At 41.6% G+C, this 25,611-nt stretch overlaps 1 protein-coding gene across 1 annotated transcript; it reads right to left on the bottom strand.

The window, feature by feature from the left end:
* Positions 1-599: 599 nt before the first annotated feature.
* LOC138378808 (coagulation factor VIII-like) lies at positions 600-22,852 on the bottom strand. The gene is made up of 5 exons (XM_069464152.1): positions 22,757-22,852; positions 18,424-18,568; positions 17,862-18,010; positions 16,897-17,073; positions 600-1,107 (listed from the first exon to the last, which is right to left on the bottom strand). The coding sequence occupies exons 1-5, from the start codon at positions 22,850-22,852 to the stop codon at positions 952-954; spliced, it is 723 nt and encodes a 240-aa protein (XP_069320253.1). The 3' UTR covers positions 600-951.
* Between the last annotated feature and the right edge of the window lie 2,759 nt (positions 22,853-25,611).

The raw sequence follows: 25,611 nt of genomic DNA, 5'->3' as shown, positions 1-25,611 counted from the left end.
ACTCTAGCATAGAAAAAAAAGCAGCCATTCTCTTACCTTTTTGTGTAGTGGTAGTCAAGGGGGCAGGCAGATGGAAGGAGCAGTAAACCCTTCTCAACCTTGTGGGGGTGGGCAAGGTAGGCATTTCTCTTACGCAGTGGATATGGAGTGTTTTCTCTCTGTTTTCAGCTGTTCAATTTTTTTTGACTCCTTGATGTATATAAGTAGGGCTCTAGTTTTCATTCATGGTATAAAATTTCCCATGTTACATGTTTGTTGTGTTGTTTCAGCAGGAAATTAGGTGAGGGAGAGAGTAAAGTGAGTGCATGATTAGAATTACAAAGTTTGTATCTCCTATTCCAGACAGCCATGTATTTTCCTCAGTTTTCCACTGAAATATTAAATATATGTTGTTTAGAAGCATATTATCATCATCACCTTTCTTGGATATCGCAAATTTCAAGAGGACATTGTCATATTATTTCAAGATTCCCAATATTCCATAACCCTAACCTCTATTTCATTGGTCACAATTAAGACCAAATGGCTTTATTTCTACATCCTTCTGAGATTAAATTGAACTATTTTATGACCATTTACCCCTTCAAAATATGATTCAATCTATGGGTCCTTTTGTCAGAAAAATGCACGTATGCACTCATACAGGTCTCTCCTCACTTCTTTTTGCCTAGTTACATGGGAAGCAGCTGCAGACAATGGGTAGGAGTTAAGTTAAATTGGATGCAACAGCCCCAGGAAATGCAAGATTGATGACAATTAATCTGGGAGGCTTCCAATTAATTTGGGGGCAGTGTATAGTTTAAATCTATAGAAAAATGATGGCCCCATAGACAGTGTGGGGCAGGAAGTAACCTGAAGTTCAGGCACAAAAGTAGAAGGCAAGCCAGAGGAGGACACTGGCCTCGAGTTAGGGACTAGACTGAAGCTGAGGAGAGAGGGGCCAGGGGCCCCTCAGTACAGCTGCTGCGCCTCGCAGCCCAGAACCTCCAGCCTCAGAGCAATCTGGTTCACCCAGCTCTGAGGGTGAATTCTAATGTAGCGAGTCAGTAGCGGTGGGTCTAGAGAGTTCACCACAGGTGTGAAGGAGTCTTGATTTCCCTGAAAAACCTGAAAGAGGAAAGATAGCATTTATTAGTTGTCTGACAGGAAAAATTAGAATTAACAGCACCCTGCTTGCCTGCTTTGGAGGCCTTTGCTCTAGCTAGGCCTTCTATCTGGAATGTTCTCATCCACCTCACAAAGGTCAGATAAATGGAGTGCTTTGATTCAGGACACACATAGCATCTCTGTGTTGGACCATCTGGAGACTGGAGTCAGGTGTGGAATTCAGTGTAGCCCAGTGGCTTTGGCAGGAGAGGGTGAAGACGGGAGAAGGAAGAGGGAGGAGGGTCTAAGACTCAAGGCGCTTGCCACTCTGGGACTTTGGAGGCCTACAAGGACAGACATGAAGATCTCCTGAGGTAGTTTGTGTGAAAAGAGGCAACTTGTCACCATAATGGGAAAGAAGTGGTTAAACAGCAACAAAAGGGCTCCTGCTTCCTGGGGCTATTGGGTGACATTTCCCAGCAATAATCCTGGCATCTATATCTCTGCAAAGTATGGTGTTGGTTTCACTTCAGATTCCAAGTGGGAAGAAACTTTTCCCGGCAAATGCACTGTGAAATGACTTTATTTTCATTACTTTAGCTACATATTCCCCTTAGGTTTCCAACCCTGGCTCCTTATTGGAATCACCTAGTGAGCTCTTAAAAAAAATAATTATGCCTGGACTAGCTCTTCCCCCAGAGATGCCGATTTAATGGATGTGTTCCCACCCTGGCGCCCTTACACGGCAGCCAGAAAGATCTCAATATATAAACCTGGTGATGCCACACTCTCAATGAAAACCTTCCATGTCACTTAGAATAAAACCTGAATTCCTTATTCTGGTCTCCAAGCTCTGCCTGATACAGCCCTGGCCAAGTCTCTGATGTCATCTCCCACTACATCCCCCTATTTCACTGCATTGCAGGTAGTCTGGTCTTTCAGGCCCTGGATAATGCCAGCTCTTTTTACCGTGACAGCCTTTGTATATGTGATTCCCTCTGCTTGAAAGGCTCTTAACCCTTCTGTTTCTTCTTCTTTCGTCCGTCTTTTTTAACCTTTGGGTCCTAGTTTAAATGTTACATCTTTAGAGAGTTCTTCCTCATCTAAAATAGGACTCCTCTTTATTGTATATCTCAACTTGATGTTTTCCTTTGTAGCATTCAATATCTTCTGATTTATCTGTTTACATGTTTATTGGCTGTTTCCTCTGTCTTCACTGCTGAAGGTCAGTTCCATGAGGGCAGAGACCTTGGTCATTATTTTATCTTCAGACAGAATATATAGCATGATGTATATCATGGGGAACATGCCAGAAACATTTGTAGAAGGAAAAAGTTTGTACATTTGATAAAACTTTTGAGGAACATTAAGCTCCTTATTCTGAGATTCATTTACAACTGTTTATGGTATATTTGGAGGCTTGTACAACTTTTGTTAGACTTAATCCTTATTGTTTCCCCTCAAGGTTTTATTTTGAGAAGTTACCAACCTGGAGAAATAGAAAGAATAATACAATGAACACCCTTAAATCCTTTATCTAGATTCACCAGTTGTTACCATATTGAGATATTTCCTTTACCTCTCTTTCTCTCCTTCCCCATATACTTTTTTTCTGAACTATTTGAAAGGAAATTGTAAACATCATGTTATCTAATATTCAATTTTTTAAGTCATCATAATGGTATCCTATATAGTTTTTCCAATCTAGAATCTAATAAAAGATCACAGATTGCATTTACTTTTCTTTTTTTTTTTTTTTGAGAATCTTAATTCTGTTATTATAGCTCATCATTATTTACAATTTCACTTATCTTCCAGATTTAAAAAAAGCTTACTTCGTATGTAACCTGAAATTCTGTATCCCCCATAACAAGATGAAATAAAAAAAAAAAAAAGAAAGAAAGGGAGGGAGGAGAGAAATAAAATTTCTTGCATTTACTTTTCATGTTTGAGTGTCCTGTAATCTAGAATAGACATCTAGTCTCTAGTCTCTTTTTGTCCTTCATGATAGTGACCTTTTTCAGAATTCCAGTACACTTGTGTTGTACAATGTCCCACATTCTAAATTGGAATGACTGTTTTCTCATTGTTAGATTTTGGTTAGACACTTTTACTAAGAATACAAAGTAGGAGATAATGTTCTTGTCGTTGCATTACATCAGGGGGTTACATGATGCCAAATTGTCCCATTATTGATGATGTTTAAGTCTGATCACATGATTAAGCTGGGGTTCACCCAATCTATTATGAGGGTAACAGTTTCTCTTTCCTAACAAACAGTCTGTGGTGTGGCACTTTGAGACTGTGTAAATATTCTGTTTCCCAACAAGCTTTCATCCAGTGAGTTTAGCATCCATTAAAGATCTCTACAAGTATTCATTAGTATATTGGTGGTTGCAAATTGATTTTCCTGTTTTATCATTTCTCCTACATTTATTAGCTGGAATTCTTCTGTGGTGAAATGCTTCCCCTCTCCCTTTATTTTTTTATGGACTCCTGGATTACTTATTTAGGATGTGTATTATAATTCATTACCATTGTTATTCTTTTTGATGCTCCAATTGTCTCAAAATTGGGCCAATAGGAAGTCCTTCAAGGCAGCTTCTGTGTTCTGTTCACGTGACCCCATTAGTGTTTGAATGCTTCCTTGCATTCTGACACATCAGGATGTTCCAAGATCACCTGGCAGTTTCCTTGCTCTAGCCTTGGAATGAGCCATTTCGTTAAGAAACCCAGATTCCTTTTACTGGGGAATGGTATTTAGAGACCAAGGTCTCGAAATGGGGATGGGGTGTGCTCATTGCTACTGCAATGTAATTATTTCTAGATCCTCTCAGTGGACGGTGTTAGGAAATACATTTTTCAAAATTCCGCAGTTCTTACGGACACTTTTAATTAAACTCTAACATTACTTGTATTTGTGTTAGTTTTCTAGGGCTGCCGTAACAGCAGCCGGTGGCTTAAAAACAAAAGAAATTTATTCTCTCATAGTTCTAGAGGCTCAAAGTCTGGAGCCTGGAGCACAGGAACAAGATACTGAGTCAAACACACTATCACATTTAAGGCTATTTGGTGTATATCATGTCCACACACATTCTATTGGTCAAAATGAGTCATATGGCCACGCCCAAAGTCAATGAGGTTTTCAAGGAAAAAGGGAGTAAAAAATCAAGAAAAATAATACCATCTGCCTCATATGCCATTTTCTGTTCATTTACAAAGTCCGTATATTCTCTTGTTCCAGCAATAAGAGGCGATTTTGTGTAGGCAGAGGTCAGCGATCTGGGCGGCTTACTAAATTTCTTGGTTCAGGCGCGCCCTCTACTACTGACAAAGTGAAGTGCAATTTATTTAATAGATGGCACCAGAAGTTTGTGTGTCTTGTGATTTCGTGCTTCCTTTTTCTATAGGATACTAATTTCCAACATTTGTTTTCTTCTTTCATTCATAATCTCTAGTTCTTTTTTTACCATCTATTTTTCTCCAAAATCAAAATAGCTTTTTTTATGATTATGAAAGTAATACTTATTGCAAAGAAATTAAGACAGCATTATCTCTAGTTCTATAGACTTTCAATCCCTTTCCTTTCAGCTCCCCAGAAGGCACTGCAGGTCTCAGAAATTAGTATTTAATCACTTGGAGGGAGGACTTTCTCTTTCCAGAAGTGATTTTATCTGTGTTCTACCACCACTAGGTCTCACACTGACTTTCCTATTTTTTGCACAGTCTCTCCTAGACTCTCTCCAGAGTGAGCTCTGAAGCTGGGTTGGCTAGCTTTGCTTTGGATGTTTATTTCCTAATTGTAACTAGAAACTTATAGTATTTTTTGTCTTCTAGATATTTTATAGGTGGGTTACTTTATTCACAATTTTAAATTTTATGTGTGTGTGTGTGTGTGTGTGTGCGTGTGTGTGCACAGTTTTTGAAGATTGTGGAGAGATTTAGGTAGCTGCCATTATCTGATAGGAATGTGCAATTTAGGACTTGGAAATTTTTTTGTTTCTGAGACAGAGTCTCTGTTGTACAGGTTGGAGTTCAGTGGTATCATCACAGCTCACAGCAACCTCAAACTCCTGGGCTCAAGAGATCCTCCTGCCTCAGCTTCCTGAGTAGCTGGGACTACAGGCGTGCACCACCACACCAGCTAATTTTTCTATTTTTTGTACAGATGGGAGTCTCTTGCTCAGACTGGTCTTGAACTCCTGACCTCAAGCAATCTGCCCACCTTGGTCTCCCGGAGTGGTAGGATTACAGGTGTGAGCCACCATGCCTGGACTGTACTTGGAATTTTTAAATGGTATTTTAAATTATTTTTCCAACTATTTGATTGTAGCATATAGAAATACAATTAATTTTGGTATTTATTTTGTTTTCAGCAGAGTTGTAAAAATTTAAATTAATTCTACTCATTTATATACAGTTTCTTTTGGATTTTCTATCTATGCCATCGTACCTTCCACACATGACAAGAGTTTGTTTCATCTTTTCTAATCATTACATACTTTCTTTTTCTCACCTAACTGCATTGCTTAGGGAATCTGATACAGTTTTAAACTGACATATGGCAGATTAAAGATGACTATGAGTTCTTTTATACACCTCCCATAGAGAGGTAGGTCTATTGTGCTTCATTCTAAATCTGGGTTGGCTGTTGACTCTTTGGACCAATAGGGTATGACAGAAATGATGCTATGTCAGTTCTGAGCCTGGCCTTTAAGAAGACTGACAGCTTGTACCTTGGTTTATTGGAATCTAGTTCTTACGTAAGAAGAGAGACTATCCTAAGACCACCACGCTATGAGAAGCACAAGACATGTGAAGAGGCTCTGATGGACGGAGACATGTGGCTAGGAAACTCAAGGAAAACCAAGGCACCAGTCATGTGAGTGAAGAAGCCATCTAGGAAGGGAATCCATCCATCCATTCATCCCCACCAATACCACATGGATCAGAGCAAAACAAGGAGTGTAAAAGAATTCAGGCCGCGAATATCCTTTTTCAGATTAAATAATTTCCCTTCTAGTCTTGGTTTGCTATTTTTTAAAAATTAAGAGCAGATGTTGAATTTTATGAAATGCCTTTTCAACATTCATTGATCACATAATCCTTTAGTATGTTAATGTGATGGTGAGTTATATTAATTTTCTAATGTTTAAGCCAACCTTGCATTCCTAGGATAAATTCAACTTGGGTCCATATTGCTAATATATTATTTCGGATCTATGTTCATGAATAAAATAGGCATATTATTTTTCTTTCTCATATTGTCCTTGTTAGGTTTTGTTGTCAAGGTTATGCTATTATGATAAGAGAGTTGGATAATGTACAGTCTTTTTCTATTTTCTGGAAGAATCTTTTTAAGATTCCCTTGAAAATTTGGTAGAATGTTTATTGTAGCCATCTGGATCTGGAGTTTTCTTTGTGGGAAGATGTCTGAATACCAATTCAATTCCTCAAAGGTTATAGGAGTTTCAAGGTTTTCCACTCCTTCTTAAGTAAGTTATATTTACTAGAAATTAATTCATTTTACCCAATTTTCCAAACTTACTGTTATAAGATTAATAAATATCCTCTTATTTTTTATGTTGGCAGAATTTTTTGCAAGAACTTTATTGATGTCCTGTTTTTCATTTCTGATATTGATTATTTGTGCCTTCTTTCTTTTTATCTTGATCAGTCTTGCCAGAAGTTTGTCAATTTTCAAGGAACGAACTTTTGATTGGTTTGTTCTTTATGCTATATGTTTCTTTTTTACTTCATTTACTTTAAATCTTTATTATTTTCTTGCTTCTACTTCCTCTTGATTTATTTTGCTATTTTCCTAGCTTCTTGAGATGTGCCTTAGCTCTGCAGTCCCCACTCCCCAGGCTGGGGACTGATACTGGTCCCCAGCCTGTTATGAACTGGGTGGCACAGCAGAAGGTGAGCAGAGGGCAAGCAAGCGAAGCTTCATCTATATTTACAGCCGCCCCCCTTCGCTCACCATCTCCCCCCACTCCCCCGTGTGTGCAAAAATTGTCTTCCATGAAACCTGTCCCTGGTGCCAAAAAGGTTGGGGACAGCTGCCTTCTCTCATAAATTTTCAGCCTTTCTTCTATTCCAATATATGTGCTTAAGGCTATACATTTCCTTCTAAATATTGCTTTCGCTGATTCCCACATTTTGATAAGTAATGCTTTGTTATCATTCAGTTCAAAATACTTTCTAATTCATGATTTCTCCTTTGACATATGGGGTATTAAAGATGTATTTCTTGATTCCTAACATAGGAAGATTTTATAGTTATCTCTTTCTTATTTGTGTCTGTTTTAATTCTATTGTGACCAGAATACCTGGTCTATATTATCTGAAATTTGAGACTACTTTATTTGTAGCTTATTTATAGTTTAAAATGGAAAATTTTAGTAAGTATTTCCTTTGTGCTTAGAAAGAATGTGTAATTCTGCAGTTTCAAGGTGCAATTTTCTAAATATATCCATAAGGTTAAATTTGTGAATTGTGTTGTTAATTGTTCTATTTCTATACTTTATCTTTGTCTGTTTTGTCAATTGATGAAAGAGATGTGTTAAAATTTACCACTCTAAATTTTGAATTTGTCTATTTTCCTTTTTTTCTGTCAGTTTTTGCTTTGAATATTTTGAGGCTATGTAATTAAGTAATATAAATTCAAATGGCATTTTCCCAGACACTTTTTATTATTATAAGATTACATTCTTAACCTCCAATAATACATTCTTGTCTTAAAGTCTATTTTGTCTGATATCAACAAAACTGCAACAGATATCCTTTAGATATTTGCATAATTACTTTCTCCATTTTTGACTTGCTACTTTTCTGTATCTAATGCTTTAGATATGTTTCTTGTAAAATGCACAGAATTTGCTTTTGCTTTTTGATTGATCTGACAATTTTTGTCTTATAACTGGTACATTTGGTTCATTCATATTATTTATTTGGATTTAAACCTACCATCTTGTCTTGCTATTTTTCCATCTGTTTTATGTTCTTTACCTCTCTTTGCTTGTTTTCATTTAGATTTATTGACTATATTTTATCCTTTCATATTTTTTCTTCTACCGTTTTGGAAGTCTTACACCCTATTTTTATTTATTGATTTATTGAGACAGAGTCTCGCTTTGTTACCTGGGCTAGAGTGAGTGCCATGGCATTAGCCTGGCTTATAGCAACCTCAAACTCCTGGGCTCAAGCGATCCTCCTGCCTCAGCCTCCCGAGTAGCTGGGACTACAGGCATGTGCCACCATGCCCGGCTAATTTTTTCTGTGGATATATTTTTTAGTTGGCCAGATAATGTCTTTCTATTTTTAGTAGAGACAGGGGTCTCGCTCTTGCTCAGTCTGGTCTCGAACACCTGACCTCGAGCGATCCACCCGCCTCGGCCTCCCAGAGTGCTAGAATTATAGGTGTGAACCACCGCGCCTGGCCTCTTACACCCTATTTTATATTCTATTACTTACTGGTTATTCTAGAAATTATAATGTGCATCAAATTATCAAGGTTTCATGTTAATCAATATCTTTACCTCCTAGATAATACAAGAATTATATTACATAGATATTATATATATTATCACTATCTTGACTTGTATGCTGTTTTTGTCACATGTTCTAAATTCACACACACACACACACACACACACACACATTTGGCTTAAACAGTAGAAATTTATTTTCTCACAGTTCTGGAGGCTAGAAATCCAAGATCAAGGTGTTGGCAGGGTTAGTTTCTCCTGAGGCCTCTCTTTGGCTTGTAGATGCCGTGTTCTCCCTGTATCTTCACATGGTCATCCCTCTGTGCGTGTCTGTATCCTAATCTCCTCTTTGTTTAAGGACACCAGTCATAGAGGAATAAGGCCCACCCTAACGTCCTCATTTTAGCTCAATTACCTCTATAGATACTATCTCCAAATAAGGTCACACTCTGAGGTACTGGGGTTAGGAATTCAACATATTAATTTTAGGGGGGACACAATTCAGTCCATAACAGTCTTCAACCAACTAATGTTAACTCATAACTCTAAAATTGTAAGTGGCATTAACATCAGCAACTAAAGTCTATATCTTTCAAAGCTTATGAAGGCATAGAGTCTTACTTAAAGCATTTTATGTGTGCACAATAGCATTTAGCAGACCAAGCAGGGTCCATCATCCCATCAGGTCACAGGGATTAATTCCATTTGACTTTCCCTTTTTGCTTGATAGCTAGTACTTAAATAAAGAAAAGAAGTACACTTGACCCAACTTCTTTTCACAAACACTGACTCCTTATTCTTGGGAGCCTCTTTATCTCACTGGACACGGTTTATAGAGGAAGATCTACCAGCACACACCCTTTTATCCCTTAGCATTAGGGCACCTAAGATCCATCTGGTGGTGTTGGCTGGTCTTAGCATCTCCATGTATGTAATGGCCTTTTTTTAAAAACAAAAAAACAAAAAAACAAAAAAAAACATCTTAAGCATTTTTAAGTGTACAGTTCAGTCATGTTAAATATATTCATATTGTTGTGCAACAAATTCCCAGAACTTTTTCATCTTGCAAAACTGAAACTCTATGCCCATCAAACAACTCCTCATTTCCCCCCTTCCCTACCCCCTGGTAACCATCATTCTACTTTTTGTTTCTATGAATTTGACTATTTTAGATAACTCATGTAATACATTTCTGTGTGTGTGTATATATATTTTTATTTAACTTCAGAATATGTTGTATATATTTAAGTAATATAAACTTTTATATTACTTTAAAAAGTCAATGTTTATTTCGATTTACATAAATAGTAACTTCTTTTTTGGTCTTCATTCTTGCATTTCAAGCTTTCATCTAAGATATTTTCCTTCTGTCTAAAGTAGATATTTTAGAATTACTTTTTAATATGTCTGAGTGCTAAAATCACTCATGTATGTTAGAAAATTTCTTAGATTTTGCTTTAATGCATTAAATAAATGTTCATTAGGTTTTCTTTTAGGAGGAGAGCTTCATATTTTTCCTTTTAGCATTCTGAAGATATAATTCATGATTTTTGTTATTGTTTAGAAATCAGCTGTCGCTTTGTCACTCATGACGGTAAAGCACATGTCTTCTGACTTTCTTATTGTGGTAAAATGCACGTAACATAAAATTTACCATTTTAAAGTGTAAAATTCAGTGGCATTTAGTACATTCACAATGTTGTATAGTCATCACCACCATGTGGTTCCAGAACAGTTCTATCACCCCAAAAGAAAATCCCATGCCCATTAAGAAGCTATTCCCCACTTAGCCCTTCTACCAGCCTCTGGCAACCAATAATCTATTTTGTGTCCCTGTGGATTTGATGTTCTGGGTATTTCAGATGAGTGGGACCATACAGTATGTGGCCTTTTATGTCTGGCTTCTTTCACTTAGCTGAATATTTTCAAGGTTCATCCTTGTTATAGCATGTATGAATACTTCTATTTTTATGGCTGAATAATATTCCATGTATGGATACACCACACCTTGCTTATCCATTCATCAGCTGATGGACATTTGGGTTATTTCCACCTGTTGGCTATTGTGAATAGTGTTGCTATGAGCATTGGTGTATGAGTTTTTGTTCGAATGCCTGTTTTCAATTCTTTTGGGTACATACCCAGGAGTGGAATTTCCGGGTCATATGTCAATTCTGTGCTTACCTTATTAACTGTTAAAATGTTCTCTACCGTGGCTGCCCCATTTCACATTTTTAATCATCAATGTGGGTTCCAATTTCTTTACATCCTTGCTAACATTTGCTATTTTCCCACTTGATATTTTTTGTTTTTTAAAAAATTATAGCCATCCTAGTGGATGTGAAGTGGTATTTCATTGTGGCTTTGATTTGCATTTCCCTAATAACTAATGATGTTTTGTACCTTTCATGAGCTTGTTGGCCACTTTTATATCTTCTTTAGAGAAGTTTCTATTCAAGTCTTTTACTCATTTTAAAATTTAGGTGTCTTTTTGTTGTGGAGTTATAAGAGTTCTTTCTATATCTTAGATACTAGACCCTTTATCAGATAGATAATTTGCAAATTTTTCTCCCATACTGTGGGTCATCTTTTCACTTTCTTGCTATTGTCCTTTGATGTTCAAAAGCTTTTAATTTTGGTTTACATTATTTACTTTTATTTTTTTGAAGGGAGTGGACTGAGGAGTGGGGTTCAGTTTTCTTTTCTTTTCTTTTCTTTTTTTTTTTTTTTTTTTGAGACAGGGTCTTACTCTGTCACCCAGGCTGAAACATAGTGGCGTCATCATAGCTTACAGCAACCTCAAACTCCTGGGTTCAAGGGATCCTCCTGCCTCAGCCTCCCTAGTAGCTGGCACCACAGGCACACACCACCATGCCCAGCTAATTTTTCTATTTGTATTAAAGACGGGGTCTCACTCCTGCTCAGGCTGGTTTCGAGCTGCTTACCTCAAGCAATCCACCCACCCTCAGCCTCCGAGAGTGCTAGGATTACAGGCATGAGCCACCGGGCCTGGCCCAAAAGCTTTTAATTTTAAAGAAGTCTAACAAATCAATTTCTGTAGTCATTGCTTGTGATTGTGGTGTTACATCAAAGAAACCATTGCCAAATGCAATATTGTGACAATTTACCCCTATGTTTTTTTTCCCTAGAGTTTTATAGTTTTAGTTCTTTTACTATTTTGAGTTAATTTTTGTATATTGTAAGGATCCAATTTTATTACTTTGCATGTGGATATCTAATTGTCCCAGCACTATTTGTTGAAGAGACTATTCTTTTCCCACTGACTGGTCTTGGCACCCTAACTGAAAATCAATTGACTATAGCAGATTTATTTCTGGTCTCTGAATTCCATTCCATTGATCTATATGTCTATATATATGTCATTACGTCACTATTTTGATTCCTGTAACTTTGTAGTAAGTTTTGAAGTTGTGAAATATAACTCCTTTAATGTTGCTCTTTTCAGGATTGTTTTGGTTATTCAGGGTCTCCTGAGATTCCATGTGAATTTTAGGATAGGTTTTCCAATTTCTACAAAAAAATGCCATTGAGAGTCTGATAGTGGATGCTTTGAATCTGCAAATTGTTTTGGGTAATATTTTCATTTTAATATTAAGTCTTCCAATCCATGAATTCAGGATATCTTTCCATTTATTTAGGTCTTCTTTAAATTCTTTCAACAGGATTTTTTTGGTTTTTATTGTACAAGCCTTGCACTTTCTTGGTTAAATTTATTCCTAAGTATTTTATTATCTTTAATGTTATTGTAAATAGAATTGTCATCCTAATTTCCTTTTCAGATTTTTCATTATTAGTGTATAGAAATACAACTGATTTTTGCATGCTGATTTTGTGTCCTGCAATGTTTTTTTTTTTTAAAGCTGCCTAATAATTCTGGATAATTCATCTTTTATTTTTATGTTTCCACATTTCATTGCTTTAAAGATTTTATGCATAATTATTTCATATTATGTATCTGATAATGTGAATATCTGATGTTCTTCAAATTCTAAATGTGCATTGATTGTTTCTGCTCACTTGGCCTCAAGTTGTCTTGTCTTGCATGTTTGTTGACCTATGTCTATAATTTTATAATTTTAATATGTGAGAATCCTAGAAGCCTAAAGTTGGAGTGCTTTTTCCTAGAGTGTATTTGAGAATATTTCTTTCAGGTGCCAGAGGACACTACTTATCTGCAACTCTATTAGCTTTCTTTTGGGGTTTGTGACTTAATGCAGAAGTTTCACATTCAGTTCTCCTTGTATTTTGCTCAAGGGTTAGTCTCCCAATAACAACACTAATATGGGAATTTTCCCTGTGGGAAGGTGTTCCCTTTTATACTTGCTCATTTTTCACCTCTCTCTGTTCTCATAATTTTAAATAACAGCTCATGGGGTTTTTTTTGGTGGCGGTGGTGAGGAGACTGGAGATTCCCCTTCAGTCTGTATAGCAATGCATTAAGAAGTATGTATTGTCAGTGATATAGCCTTTCTTATTGTTATGAAACACATAATATAAAATTTATCATTCTAACCATTTAAATGTACAATTCAGGGGCATTAAGTACATTTGCAATGTTATGCAACTATCACCACCCATTTCCAGAAATTTTTCATCAACCCAAACAGAAACTCTGTACTCATTAAACAATAACTCTCCATTATCCCCCTGCCAGCCCCTGGTAACTTCTGTTATAATTTCTGTCCCTATGAATTTGCCTATTCTAAGTACCACATTATGATGGTTAATTTTCTATGTCGACTTGACTGGGCCATGGGGTGCCCATATATGAGGTCAGACTTAATTCTGCATGTGTTGTGAGAGTGTATTTTGGTTAGATTAACATTCGAATTGGTAGACTGAGTAAAGCAGATTGCCCTCCCTAATGTGGGTATACTTTATATAATCAGGTGAAGGCCTGAATATAATAAAAAGGCCAAGTCTCCCTTAGTAAGACAGAATTCTTTCTACCTGACTAATTTTGAACTGGGATTTCAGCTTTTTCCTTCCTTTGGGCTCAAACTAAAACATCTTCCTGTGTCTTGAGCCTGCTGATCTTGAAATTGGAGCTCCATTATATGTTCTCCTGATTCTCAGGTCCATCAGACTTGGGGTACAACTACACCATCATCTCTCCTGGGTCTCCAGGTTGCCAACTCATCCTACATATCTTGGGATTTGTCAGATTTTGTAATCACGTGAGCTAATTCCTTATAATGTTTGTGTGTGTGTGTGTGTGTGTGTGTGTGTGTCATCTATTGGTTCTGTTTCTCTGGAGAACACTGACTAATGCAGATTTTGGTACTGAGAGTGGTTTTAGAGGCACAGAATTTTAAGGATGAGTTTTCTGGATTGGCTTTTGGATTGTTTGCATTGCTTCTCTAATCTGATTAAATTTGAAGACACTAATGACTCTCTTTCCAGTAGTCAAAAGAGTCCATTGTATGATCTGGCAATAGAGATATGCAAAATATCTCCATTGAATACTCTTAATCAACCACTTATAAGAAGCAAGGATCTGAATGACTATGTATATGATACTTATGAACATATTTGTCAAACTAATGAATATAATGACATTGGCTCCTATTGTTGCTGGACAAAGTGAGGAAAGAAACAGATGTGCTCATGGACTTAAATTCCCAGCTCAAGAGCTGCATAAATTACCTGAAAGCTTCTATGTGTGCCCTGAAGGAGAGCCTTATCTCTTGTGCCTACAGGTCTGAGATTCCTGTGTGGCTGAATTACAATGCCAGTTGAATTTCCAGCCTCACAGGATGTCTGCTGTTAAATTGAGCGTATTGATTGGAAAGGAATGGAATCCTGAAAGTTGTAATGGGGGCATGTGGCAAGATTAAGCTGAGGACATTGAAGCCTTAAGTTCTGATGAGTCTTCTTTGGCAATGGAAGCAAACCTTCCATCCCAAATGAAAGAGGTGCCTCCACTTCCAGGGGAAGTAACCTCCCCATCTCCAGTGGCCTCTCTATCCCCATTTGAAGGGATTATTTCTCTATCGCTTGAGGAAAATGTAATGGCTTCTTCTGAGGCAGTTGCCATGCAAGATAATGTTGATTCTCCTCAGAACCCACCTACACCACCTCTCTTTGTTTTTAGACCTAAAACTATGCTCAAGATACAGCAAATCCTTGAAGGTGAGGTACAAAGTATGACCCATGAGAAGAGGCACTACATTCAAAAAGAACTACTTGAGTTTTCTAATTTATACTAATATATCCTGGAACGATGTGTGGGAATAGATACTAAGAATGTGGGATAATGGTGGAAGACACATAAAGTTGTATCAGTCTGAATTTATTGATATAGGCTCACTGAGAAAAGATTCTGTATGTAATGTTGCAGCTTGTGGAATTAGAAAAGACTCTAATAGTTTGTTTGGTAGGTTGGCTGAAACATGGACGAAAAGGTGGCCCACAGTGAGTGAGATAAAAATGATGGACTTGTCTTGGATTACTATAGAGAAAGACATTCCAAGGTTTAGGGAGACTGGGACATTAGAGTGTATTTGTACTTTAAAATCTACTCACCCACCCTGGGATGGTCCAGAAGATATATCTTTCACCACAACCGTGAGACATAGATCTGTGAGGGGAGCCCCAGCATCCCTGAAGAGCTCTGTGATTGCTCTTCTGTGTAGGCTGGACCTTAGTGTGGGAACTGCTGCCGCTAAATTGGGAAACCTACATGCAATGGGAATAATTGGATCTCAGGTTTCCTTAGGGTATCTCTTAGTATTACCATGCCCTGTGATTAGGGTTAATGGAAAACGGCAGCAACTCAACTCAGGCAGGCCTAATAGTGGCCCAGGCCTTTCGGGAATGAAGGTTTAAGTCACCCCACCAAGTAAAGAACCACAGCCAGTTGAGGTACTTGTTGAAGGCAAAGAGAATGGGCAGTGGGAGAAGGTAGTTATAAATACCAGCTATAACCATGTGACCAATTACAAAAATGAGGACTGTCATTGTCATAAGTATTTCCTGATTATTTTGTTGTGTATGTTTGTATGTATGTATGTATAATATTTTTGTTTTATTCCTTTTCTTATCCCCTTATTGACTACATAATAGTATTTAAGTGTCACTAACTTTACTTCATAGTATTTATGTCATAAGATATCAAGGAGAAGACTAAGCTTTTTCCTCCCTTCAGACTTGAACTAAAACATCTTAGCTCTTCCTGGGTCTCAAGGCTCCTCTGGGTCATCTCCAGCTTACTGATTCACCCTGCAGATCTTGGGACTTGTCAGCCTCCATATTAGTCCAATTCCATATATGAGATTATATATAATATAATCTCCTATTGGTCTGTTTCTTTGAATATCCCTAATTAATGCACTCATATAAGCAGAATCATACAATATTTATCCTTTTATGTCTGGCCTATTCACTTAGAATGTTTTCAAAGTTTGTCCATGTTGTAGCATGCATCAGAGATATAACCTTTTTAAAATGGGGACTTCCTCTATAGTCTATCAATTGTCTAGACTTTAGTCCACCAAACTGCTAGAGGCAGAAGTGTTTGATACAGTCTTGAGGGATTAGGGAATTATTCTTGGAGGAGATGATGTTTATCTGAGACTTAAAGAATGAGTCAGATGAAAGGTGTAGTAGGAGGTTGCTGGAAAAATATTCCTGGTAGAAGAAACAGTATGTATATAAAAGCCTGGTGTGAGATATAATGTGCTGTAATCAGGGACCTGAGAATTTCTTAGTAAGGGTGGAGCTTAGAGAGCAAGAGGGAAAGTGGCAAGAGACTGTACTAGAGAGATTGGTAAGGGCCACATCATGGTGAATTCTTGGTGAAAAAGAATATAAACAATACCATAGGTATGAACTAGTTCTTCCTCCATTACTCATGGGATGATAAGACTTTATGTCATGTCTTCTAATCAGCACATTTGTTGAATTATCCAGAAAACTCAAATCAAGAATGAAGACTGTCCAGACCATTAAAGGTAAAGGTCAGCAAGGCTTGGGGATCTTGCTGATGAGGATACAAACATCATTAAGCATTTGGCAAATAACTCTCATTCTTCTTCATCCCTCTGATTCTTGCCATTATCTCGAATGACATTAACATCTGTGAGGAGAATCAACTCTTGGCTCTATTCTACCCTTTTCTTGGGATGTCTCCTTGTTTTTAGAGTCACTCTATTCTCTCAGAATGCCTTTCACAGTGTCCTGTTACCACAGGTACTCAGTAAAGTGTACCCTGAAAGTTTGGTCATATACCAACCTTGTTATTTTTCTAAATTTCAAGCTCTAGGGGAGTTTTTTTGTCTTTCATATGAGAGCAGCATACCTTTACTTTGCCATTCTGGAAAAAGAGAGTCCAGTGCTGCCCATCTTGACTGCTGGAGATGAGGAACTCCTTCACATACATGCTGGTAAGGAGAGATTTTACTCCCTGGGTGGTAATTCCTGTGACTTGAATTGTCTTCTGGAAGTCCACTTGCAGCCATTCTTTTGGATTATTCACCTGGGGAAGTCAGTGTCGGACTAGTATCCTCTTGATCACCATTTGCTCCCAGCAATCCCCAAATCCCTTGTTAACCAGTACTTTTTATCACAGCACTTATTACTCTGTATTCCAAGGATTTGTCAGTTTCCCTTATTAGACTCTAAGCAACTTGAGGGCCAAAATATTTCATAATTCATCTCCGCATCGGTAGGGTCAGCCATTTAATAGGTGCCTAGTCAATGTTTGCTGAATGAATACATGAACCACATATAGACTGAGTAGAGTATAAAAAGTTTGGCAATGTGGTATGCAACCTATTTTGTTTAAAATAAGCCCCTAGAGGAGCAGAGAAAATTAATTCCATTCATTCCCCACTACAAAAACTATTCAGTGATTGAAAAATCACTGTGTGGCTCTGGAAAATATTTGTGCATAACTGTAATCATTTCCTTTGAAGTAATGAGAAACCCGGAAAGACAGCTAAGTGTTGACATTTATCTGTAAAATATACGTTAGCTACTACAATTCTTTGACACATATTAGCCCAGTAGTGGATATAGAGATTCTTCTTCCAGGAGGTTCAATTAGGGATCATTTTCCCCCAAAGGATGCTATGAGAAATCACATGGCACATCCACTAAATGCCTTTGGGTTGTCTGCCCATAGTCAGCCTTCCCTGACACTCTTTTTAGGAATAACAGTTGACAGAAATACCTCTGAAGAAATAATCAAGGGATTCCCCTGTTTTTCCCCAACCGCTACTCCCTTCTCTGGACTGGTTAAATGGTAAGTCTGTTGCCTCTTACCTGTGGTCTCCAGGCATTAGTCCTTCCCTGGAGGTGAAGTCGGGCTTGTGAAGGAGACCAGGTGGCAAACATGTTGGTGAGGCAGGATGAGGCAGCAATCTGTGCATCTGATATTTCTTTACTCTCCATTCCCAATGGCATGCTGCAACCTCAAAGAAATGAATGGAGAATGTTATCCCAAGGACAGCCTGTGTCCTAGGTTATACTGGGCTGTCTCCACCTATACTCTAGGGCTATTGTCATCATGACATCATTTTTCAGGCACTTTTGCAGAGATTCTATTATTGTTAACATGTCCCTGTTTTCTGTACAGCTCTGCTCAGCTCTGTTTGATTTTCCTTGTTAATAGTAGCATAGGAGGTGGCTGCCTCTGGGGAATGCCATGGTTATGGTAAAAAAAAAAAAAGCCCTGGCTTTATCTAAGACTGTGCTGGTTTTAGCTCTGATAGTTCTGTGTCCTGAGACTGAGACTCCCTTCCCCCCAGCTTCAGAATAACTAGGAAAGTTAGTCACCTTACCCGTGGTTTGGCGAGGAATGGATATGGGATGACTTGGCATTTACTATCTAAATCACAGCCCATCAACTCCATACGAAGAGTGCTGAGGATGCTATGATGAGTTGGGTGCAAATGGATGTACCGAGCAATAATTGGAGGGTTAAAAATATTGTGTTTTATCCCAGATGAATCCACATTGCCAAAGAATACCTGTAGGGAAGGGTTAGCACAAGTACATGGAAAGTGAATACAGAGTGTAAAGCAATTTCTCCCAATCACATCTTCCTTCTAGTTTTGCTTTATGCATTTCTCAAGGGCATACAACATCCAAATAAAACAATTATGGCTAGACAGATGTTAGGACAGTATACCAAAAGAGGAAAGCACCAGGAAGGAGAGTGGAAAAAGAGAGATTAGGTCTGCGGCCAATTAAGTAGTTTTCTACTTTGGGTTCTGGTAAAAGGCTCATAAAAGTTGAAGAAGCCATTTTGGACTTTGATACTCTAGCATGGTTCACAAACCACCAGCAGCAGCATCATTTGGAAGCAATTACATAGTACCGGGGGAGTGATATCAGTGAGTTGGTTGAATAGGAGGTCCCCAGCTCTTATTCTCTTACAGGAACAATAATTTGGCAGCTGTCTGTGGACAAAAGTGCCTTTGTGGGAGCCTTGGAATCCAAGTAGGAAGTTGATAAATCCTAGAGTAGCCCAAGACTGAGGATGGCTGCTTTGATGAGGCAGGCTTACATCCTGGTGGTGGGCCTGCCAACCATGGTTCTGGCTGTGGACCCAGAAGCAGCCTAGAACCCTGTGGACTTGGCTCCAGCCCTGCTTGTATATGGTCCTGCCACCAGCCCTATGTGTCAAAGGATCTGGAGGAACAACTCCCATTGGCACCACCAGTAACAGGCCTGTTAACTATGAACCCTGAAGTGGCCCTGTACTCAGCCCTAGTACTGCACCACCATGGTCTGGGGGCAGTTCTTCCTGCCCAGGAAACTGATGGGAGCCATGGACGGGGGATGGGTAAGGGTATCATGGCAGGGGTGGTATGGAGCTCAGGCGGTGATGAGTGGTCCATTTCCTAACAGGCCATGGACTGGTAATGGGCCACAGCCCAGGGGTTGGGCACCACAGGCCCAGGGTATCCAGTGAAAGAAATTTCTAAGCAGCAAAGACTTCAAGAAGTGGCAGGGCTCCTTTTAACAGCTTACAATCAGATATGGCAGCAAAGGAATGACCTAAAGTTGGCATTTATAATTAAAAGGGAAGCAGAGCATAAAAATTTGGAAAATTCTCAGCCTGGCCATGTGTTAGAGAAGGAAAGAGCATTTTCAGGAGTGTAAACCAAGCAGGTTGCACAGCAACCATTTGCTAGAGAGATGAGCATAGATGAAAGGGAGCCAGGTGTTAATAGCCAAGACAATGGGAAAAAGGCCCCAAAGGCACTTCAGATATCTTTCAGGCAGGCCCTCCCATCACAGGCCCAGAGGCCTAAAATGCTTTCAGGGGCTGCCCTGCACCACCTCAGGATATTTCTCTTGGCATCCCTGCTGCTCCACCACCAGCTACAGCTCAAAGGGCCTTAGCTACTCTTTGGACCACTGCTCCAGAAAGTGCAAGCAGTAAGCCTTGGTGGTGCCCATGTGGTGCTAACTCTGCAGGCATTCCGAGTGCAAGAGTAGTGGAGGCTTGGCAGCTTCCACCTAGATTTCAGAGGAGGTATTGGAAAGCCTGGGTACCCAGGAAGAAGCCTGCCAAATGGGCAGAGCCCCCACAGAGAGACTCTACTACGGCAATGCCAGCTGGAAATATGGGGTTGGAGTCCCCACAGAGGGTCCCCAACAGGGCACTGCCTAGTGGAGCTGTGGGAGCAGAGCCACCATCCTCCAGACTCAAGAATTATAGAGCCATTAGCTATGTGCAATCTCACCCTGGAAAAGCCATGGGCATTGGATGCAAATACATGAGAGCAGCTGTGTGGGCTTTTCCCAGCAAAGCCATGGGGATGAGGCTGCCCAAGACCTTGGGAGTCCACCCCTCAAACCTGTGTGCCCTGGATGCAAGACATGGAGTCAAAGATTATTTCGGAGCTTTACAGTTTAATGTTTGCCCTGTTGGATTTTACACTTGTGTGGGGCCTGTTACCCTTTTCTTTTGGCCAATTTCTCCCTTTTGGAATGAGAATGTTTACCAATGTCTATTATACCATTGTATCTTGGAAGTAAATAATTTGTTTTTAATTTTACAGGTTCACAGCTGGAAGGAACTTGTCTTGAGTCTCAGATGAGACTTTGGACTTTAGACTTTGAAGTCAGTGCTGGAACAAGTTAAGACTTTGGGGGACTATCAGGAAGGGATGGTTGTGTTTTGTATGTGAGAAGGACATGAGATTTGGGGGCCCAGAGGAAGAATGCTATGGTTCGGCTATGTTTTGTTTGGCCGTACAAAAACTCATGTTGAAATTTGATCTCCAATGTTGGAGGCAGGGCCTAATGGGAGGTGTTTGGGTCATTTAGGTGGCTCCCTCATGAAAAGATTGGTGGTCTCCTTGCAGTAATGAGTGAGTTCTTGCTCTATTAGTTTCCATGAGAGCTGATTGTTGAATGGAGTCTGGAACCTGCTCACTCTTTTGCTTCCTCTATCACCATGTGATCTCTGCACATGCCAGTTTCCCTTACACTTCTTTTGTTAGTGGAAGCGGTCTGAGGCTTTCACTAGATGCAGGTGCTGGAGCCATGCTTCTTGTACAGCCTGCAGAACTGTGACTCAAATATATTAGTTGGTGCAAAAGTAATTGTGGTTTTAACATTGTTGAAATTTGCCGTTTGATGTTGGAATACATTCTTAAATAAATATGGTTATGTCATACATCATTTCAATGTGCATTTCTTGCATTATATATTTTTGCTAATAACTTATTACTTGCTGTTTATTTTATATTTCTTTTAGACTATGGAAATGATGTTAGACAAAAAGTAAATTTGAGCGATTTTCTTATTCAAGTTCAAAATAGGTTGTAAAGCAATGGAAACAACTTGCACCATCAACAACGCATTTGGCCCAGGAACTGCTAATGAACATACAGTGCACTGGTGGTTCAAGAAATTTTGCAAAGGAAACAAAAGGCTTGACGATGAGGGGCGCAGTGGCCAGCCATCGGAAGTTGACAATGACCAATTGAGATCAACCATTGAAACTGATCCTCTTACAGCTACACGAGAAGCTGCCCAAGAACTCAACATTGTCGACCATTCTACAGTCATTCGGCATTTGAAGCAAATTAGAAACGTGAGAAAGCTCCATAAGTGGATGCCTCATGAGTTAACCGAAAATAAAAAAAAATCATCATTTTGAAGTGTCCTCTCTTCTTGTATGCAACAACAATGAACCAGTTCTCAATTTGATTGTGACGTGTGACAAAAAGTGTATTTTGTATAACAACTGGTGACAATCAGCTCAGTGGTTGGACCAAGAAGAATCTCCAAAGCACTTCCCAAAGCCAAAGTTACATCACAAAAAGGTCATGGTCACTGTTTGGTGGTCTGCTGCCAGTCTAGTTCCCTACAGCTTTCTGAATCCTGGTGAAACCAGGACATCTGAGAAGTATGCTTAGCAGATCCATGAGATGCACTGAAACACCTGCAGCTGGTATTGGTCAACAGAAAAGGCCCACTTCTTCTCCCTGACAACACCCAACTGCACATCGTACAACCAATGCTTCAAAAGTTGAAAGAATTGGGCCACGAAATTTTGCCTCTTCTACCACATTCACCTGACAGCTTGCCAAGGGACTACCACTTCTTCAAGCATCCCGACAATTTCTTGCAGGGAAAACACTTCCACAACCAGGAAGATGCAGAAAATGCTTTCTAAGAGGTCGTTGAATCCCAAAGCATGGATTTTTATGCTACAGCAATAAACAAACTTATTTATCATTGACAAAAATGTGTTGATTGTAATGATTCCTATTTTGATTAATAAAGATGTGTTTGAGCCTAGTTATAATGATTCAAAATTCACTGTCCAAAACAGCAATTACTTTTGCACCAACCTAATATCTCTTTTCTATATAAATTGCCAAGTCTCAGGTATCCATTTATAGCAACACAAAGAACCAAATCTATGGGAAATCTCCAGAATATGCAAACTCCACAGACAGAAAGCAGGTTATCAGTTGCCAGGGACTATGGGGAGTGTGGGGGTGTTGGGGTGGGGGTGGCGGTGGCATGTGTGTGGGTGCGTGTGTACGTGGGACGTGGTGCAGGGTATGGGGAGTGACTGCTTAATGGGTACAGGGGTTTCTTCTGGGGGTGGTGAAAATGTTTTGCAGCTAGATGGTCGTGATGGCTACACAACACTGTGAATGTACTTAATGGCACTGAGTCGTACTCACCCTTCCCCACCCCTCCATCTTTGGCACCATGTTCCCAACCAGTAGGAAGCGGGAGTTCCCGCAAGGAGAGGTTCCAGGGGCGAGGGTGAGCAGCATCCTCCCACCCCACGGCCTGCCAGTTCTAAGCCCAGGCCTGCTGCACGTGGGCCACCTGGGAGGCAATGACGCCACCGGATGTGCGTGTCACGCAGCCGGCTCCCCGACCAATGAGGGACTGGTCCGTGGTCGTTAGGGTACAGAGTACTGGACTGAGGATCGGCATCTTGAGAGGCATCGTGTCGAGCTAGGCCGGGCGGAGATATCGCACGCATTGTCCAGCATGCCGGGCAGGCAGAGCCGTCGAGGGTCGTCCCATCGTCAGAGCCGGACCTGCTCTCGCACAGCCAGAGCCGAGCTGGTGTTCTCGGTGAGCCACATGGAGCGCCTTCTGCGGGAGGGCCACTATTCCCCGAGGCTGAGCGGCAGCGCCCCGGTTTCCCTTGCTGCCATTATCCAGTACCTGACGGCCAAGGTCCTGGAGCTGGCGGGCAACGAGGCCCAGAACAGCGGCAGGAGGCACATCACCCTGCAGATGGTGCACGTGGCCATCCAGAACAACCCCCTGCTAAGTTGCCTCTTCAGCACAACCACAGTCTCCCAGTTTGCCCCGGGCCAGGAGTAGCTGGAGACACCTGGCTCCCGGGCCTCAACCATCCTTCCCTCCACCCGTCTATCCCCCCACCAGGAGCCAAACTCGCCCCTCTCTCTGGCCAGCCAGGGCAACCCCGCTTGCCCTGCGCATTCAGCAAGTTCTGTCAATAAAGCGTTTAAAGAAACCGACGGGCCTGCTTGAGTCACTTGGCGTCAGAGGGGTTTGTGAGACATCCATAGCCGGAGGGAAGGAAGGGCAGGCAGTGGGGGTCTCGTGGTCTGGGGTGGGGAGGGAGTCACGGATGCCACCGAGGAACAGAGGCATCTATAACTGGAGGGAGGGAAGGGCAGGGTTTGGGGGTCTCGGGGTGTGATCGGTGGAGTGGGAGACAGGGATGACACGGTGGAGCACAGGTATCCATAGCGAAGGGAGGGAAACACAGGCGGTGAGGGTCTCCGTGTGAGGTGGGGTATGTGGGAGTCAGGGATGACGCAGAGGAGCAGAGACATCCACAGCCAGAGAGAGGGAAGGGGAAGCTGCGGGTGTCTCAGGGTGCCCTGGGGTTGGGTGGGAGTCAGAGATGCGACTGAGGAGCAGAGACATCTATAACCGGAAGCAGGGAAGGGCAGGGTTTGGGGATATCGGGATGCGACCGGGTGGAGTGGGAGACAGGGATGACATGGTGGAGCACAGATAACCATAATGGAGGGAGGGAAAGACAGGCAGTGGGGGTCTGGGGTGCGGTGGGGTAGGGTGGGAGTCCGGGATGGCACAGAGGGGCAGAGACATCCATAGCACAGTGAGGGAAGGGCAGCAGGTGGGGGTCTCAGGGTAAGGTGGGGTGGGGTGAGACTCAGGGATGGCACAGAGGAGCACTGACATCATAGCGCAGTGTGGGAAGGCCAGTAGGTGGTGGGGGGGGGGTGGGAGTCAGGGATGACACAGAGGGGCAGAAACATCCATAGCCAGAGGGAGGGAAAGGCAGGAGGTGGCGGTCTCAGGGTGGGGTGTAGTGGGTTGGGAGTCAGGGACATCCATAGTGCAGTGAGGGAAGGGCAGGAGGTGGGGGTGTCTGGGTAAGGTGGGGTGGGAGTCAGGGATGCCACGGAGGAACAGAGGCATCTATAACCATACAGCGGGAAGGGCAGGGGGTGGGGTTCTAGGAGTCGGGTGGATTCTGGTGGGAGTCAGGGATCGCAAAGTGGGGCAGGGACATCCGTAACTGGAGGAAGGGAAGGACGGGGTGGGTGTCTCGGGGTGCCATGGGGTAGGGTGAGAGTGAGGGATGGCACAGAGGAGTAGAGACATCTCTAGCCGGAAGGAGGGAAAGGCAGGGGATGGGGGTCTCGGGGTGGGGTGGGGTGGGAGTCAGGGCTGACGCAGAGGAGCAGAGACATCCATAGGTGGAGCGAGGGAAGGGCAGGCGGTGAGGGTCTCAGGGTGTTGTGGGGTGAGTTGGGAGTCAGGGATGGCACAGAGGAGCAGTCTCTCCCTGTGACAGTGCAGCCGTTGGCCCTGGGTGGGAAGTGCTGGCTAGGGTGGGGGCACAGAAGACTCCCCCATAGGCTCTCAGCAAGTCAGGGCCTGCCTGGTGAATTCCCCAGTCATGGGGTTTGCTGGGGTGTAGCTCAAGATCATGACTGCGGTGTCTTCTAAAGGCAGCCAGTGTTGGGGTGCAGAGGTGAAACAAGCGGTCCGCATGGGCTCCAATGGGGCAGGGACTTTGGGCGGGAACAGAGGAATGATGAGGGGAACAGCCCAGAAATACACAAACACGGAATGACGACCACGCAGGGTCACGAGTGTAGCTTTGTTGGTGCCCAAATGGAGATGCTATAGGACGCCCTTAGCAACAGAGAGACAAGCGGAACCTAGCAACGTTTGGCGCCAGGCCTGGCCCCGCCTGCCGCGCAGGATCCTGGATTTGATTTGCGTCCAGAGCAGGCGTCCGGCCAGCCTCCGCCCCAAGTCCCTTGATTTGCATACGCCGCTGGCAACTGGGCCAGGCCCCGCCTCCGATCCTGTTCTTTGCGTATCACCTGGGCAAGGGCTCTGCCTAGGGCTCCCTAGCTGGCTCGGGCCCCTGCTCCTGAGCGGCCTCGGGGTCCAGAGCAGGCGCGGTTTCGCCGACCAGCCTGTGGGAGGCACAGGGCACTTCGCGGCCCCCCCAACGGGTGGTGCCGCCACGTCCACTGGCCGCGTCAGCGCGCCCAGAAACGCTGGG

The sequence above is a fragment of the Eulemur rufifrons genome, chromosome 30 (genome assembly GCF_041146395.1).
Source record: "Eulemur rufifrons isolate Redbay chromosome 30, OSU_ERuf_1, whole genome shotgun sequence".
NCBI lineage: Eukaryota > Metazoa > Chordata > Mammalia > Primates > Lemuridae > Eulemur > Eulemur rufifrons.
Note: the sequence above shows the minus strand (reverse complement) of the source record. Positions and strands in the feature narration are given on the sequence as shown.